This window comes from Trichechus manatus, unplaced genomic scaffold (assembly GCF_000243295.1).
Source record: "Trichechus manatus latirostris isolate Lorelei unplaced genomic scaffold, TriManLat1.0 scaffold00069, whole genome shotgun sequence".
Classification (NCBI taxonomy): Eukaryota; Metazoa; Chordata; class Mammalia; order Sirenia; family Trichechidae; genus Trichechus; species Trichechus manatus.
The window spans coordinates 5,139,186-5,140,602 of NW_004444005.1; the positions used below are offsets into that span (position 1 = coordinate 5,139,186).

Sequence of the window (1,417 nt, forward strand, 5' to 3'; positions counted from 1 at the left end):
CTCACCCACACAGTCCTTGCGGTTCCAGTGCAGCCGCCTCCCTGGGGGGCAGACGCACTCGTAGCTGCCCTTGGTGTTGACGCAGCCCTGGTCGCAGCTCCCGCTGTTCATGCTGCACTCGTCCACGTCTGCAAGCACAGGTGGGCATGAGGGCAGAGGGGAGTGGGCTGGGGCTGGCAGGACAGGGGACCCTCCAGGACAGCAGGGTGGAACTCTCCCTGACGCCACCCCAGCCTGACATTGTCATCTGGTCAGACACCAGCCACACAGAGTTATGCCTGGTCACGTACACAGAGTCACGCACAGTCACACAGCCGCACAGCCACACGCACGGTCACACAGCCACGCAGCCACACAGCCACGCAGTCGCACACGCGGTCACACAGCCACGCAGCCACACAGCCGCGCAGTCACACACACGGTCACACAGCCGCACAGCCACACAGCCGCGCAGTCACACACACGGTCACACAGCTGCACAGCCACACAGCCACGCAGTTGCATGCACAGTCACATACACAGTCATACAGCCACGCAGTCACAGTTACACAGTCACATAGCCATGCACAGTCACACAGTCACATAGCCTCACACACACAGTCAGTCACACAGATGGTCACACAGCCACACACAGTCACATGCACACACAGCCACGCAGTCACATGCACAGTCACACACAGTCACAAAGCCATGCAGTCACACAGTCACACAGCCACACACAGTGACACACATGGTCACACAGCCACACAGTCGCATGCAGTCACACAGTCACACACAGTCACACACACACACAGCCACAGTCACACAGCCACACACACACACACAGAGCCGCACACAGCCATACAGTCACACAGCCACACAGTTACACAGTCACACACACAGCCACAGTCACACAGCCACACACACACAGAGCCGCACACAGCCATACACAGTCACATAGTCACACAGCCACACACACAGCCACATGCACAGTCACACATAAAATCACACAGCCACGCTGCTACAGTGTCACAGAGTCATGCACATTCACATACATGGTCACACACAGTCACATACATGCAGTCACACGGCCACATGCAGTCACACCGTGTCACGCACATAGTCACACACAGCCACATGCAGTCACAGCCACACAGGCACACAGTCACATACATTGTCACAGTCACACACAGTCACGCAGTCACGTACACACAGTCACACAGTGTCACATTGTCACACACAGTCCCACAGCCATGCCAAGTCACATGCCATCACACATTGTCACATGTGCAGTCACAGTCACACACGTGCCGTCACAGAGCCACATGCACACACACAGGCACACAAGGTCCCCATGGTCACAAACACCCAGCTGTGTGCCCTCCCCCCCGTGAGCCGGGCAGCGTTCTGAGCTCAAGCAGCAGCTCCCAGCCTGGAG

The 1,417-nt window shown here is 57.5% G+C and overlaps 1 protein-coding gene across 1 annotated transcript in view; it reads right to left on the reverse strand.

Moving 5' to 3' along the window:
* The window catches only part of SCUBE1 (signal peptide, CUB domain and EGF like domain containing 1), a 153,491-nt gene that overhangs the window by 23,866 nt on the left and 128,208 nt on the right, over nucleotides 1-1,417 (reverse strand). Inside the window, exon 7 of the mRNA XM_004379994.1 lies at nucleotides 6-128. Coding sequence (XP_004380051.1) covers nucleotides 6-128 — 123 coding nt within the window. The remainder of the gene's footprint in view (nucleotides 1-5; nucleotides 129-1,417) is intronic.